General features: G+C 34.5%; 1 protein-coding gene across 1 annotated transcript in view; it reads right to left on the bottom strand.

The window, feature by feature from the left end:
• DNAH7 (dynein, axonemal, heavy chain 7) overlaps positions 1-1,459 on the bottom strand; it is a 233,491-nt gene that overhangs the window by 123,221 nt on the left and 108,811 nt on the right. The window contains exon 31 of the mRNA XM_012641642.1: positions 516-740. Coding sequence (XP_012497096.1) covers positions 516-740 — 225 coding nt within the window. The remainder of the gene's footprint in view (positions 1-515; positions 741-1,459) is intronic.

Genomic DNA, 1,459 nt, shown 5'->3' with positions numbered 1-1,459 from the left:
TCCTCAGTACAATAATTGTGGGAGCTGCAATAGAAAAACAAAGAAGAAAACACCACCCAAGTTTTACTGTCTAATCCATTTGGGAAGTGCCGAATTAACATTAAAACAGCTGCATTCCCACAGGACTTCTTAGTGCCTGTGATACACTGACATGCACCATGAATCTCCTTGAGGTGTCCTTGAACAGTGTGCCCCTGGTGCTGAGCTAGATAATGTAATGTGTGTTTCTATTTAATGAGCACAATTGTCCTATCAGGTATCGTTATTATCATATTTTATCACTGGGAAAAACTATGTTCAGGGAAATCAACAAGCCCATGGCTATAAAGGAAGAAAATGACTTTACTCAAACCCAGATGTATCTGACTTCAAAACCAGCACACCTTCCTCTATTCCACGCTGTCTCTCAAGGTAAACAGTGTTGAAGCAGGTGGCCACAGAGCCATTACATGCTGTGTGTCTGAGAGGGGATTCTGCCAGGTTGGTAGCTGAAAATCTTGCTTTAGAGCTCTTACCTCAGTGATAAACTGATAATCATAGATTGTTCCTTTATCAGGAAATGGAACAGTTAGTGCCTTTGAAGACGTATATTCAGTACCACTCTGTATTTTAAACCTATTTCGAGTTAGGTCTGAAATCGGACCTTCCATTAGTTCTCGAAGAATCTTGTCAAATTTTAACCGATCATCATCTGTGCAAGAAGCACCAATGGACCAGATCAATGAAAACAGAAAAATGCCCTGAATTGGAAAGATAAGAAAATAAAGTGGAATTAAAGCGTAACTTTAATCTATCCTTGAAGTTTAAATAAAATCAACTAGATTAATAATGACTGAAAGGAATACATATGCTGATGTATACTAGTAGGTCATCTCAGGATTTTGTAATAATTAGATTTGTTTAAAAATCAAATTGCACGTCTTATAAAATCTTAGAGTCAATAATACAAAGCAAATTATAAATTCTGGCCATAGGAAAACTTTAGAATGATTATTATAGTAAATCATGTGATATTTTCAATATATGGCAGGAGCTTGATATTAAAAGGAACATTGAAATAACTTTTTATTAAGTTATTAAGAAACACTTTAATAAAGGGCAAATAACATACTTTTTAATTTAAATTTTGATGTAGTGGCTTTACTTTAAAACAAATTCATATTCTTTCATTTGTAATAATATCTGAGCACTAATTATGTAAACTATTAATAGAATTGCAATTCTACAAGCAAAAGACAAGAGACTTCTTCTTATCAGACTCAAGGAGAGGGAACAAGGTAGAAGACAAGACCTGCCAATTAGATGAGAAAACCTGTTTGTTTGTTTTAAAATCAAATCTCTTTTTTAAGGCCAAAGTCGACAGAGTCCTGACTATGCTCTAGACTCTACTTCAACCTGTTCTCCTACTCCTAGTTTATTCATAGACTGCTTCTCTCTAGAAATTATTTAACCCTAAATT

This window comes from Propithecus coquereli, unplaced genomic scaffold, assembly GCF_000956105.1.
Source record: "Propithecus coquereli isolate 6110/MARCELLA unplaced genomic scaffold, Pcoq_1.0 Scaffold167, whole genome shotgun sequence".
Lineage (NCBI taxonomy): Eukaryota > Metazoa > Chordata > Mammalia > Primates > Indriidae > Propithecus > Propithecus coquereli.
The sequence above is the reverse complement of the archived record's forward strand: the minus strand, read 5'-3'. Positions and strand labels throughout refer to the sequence as shown.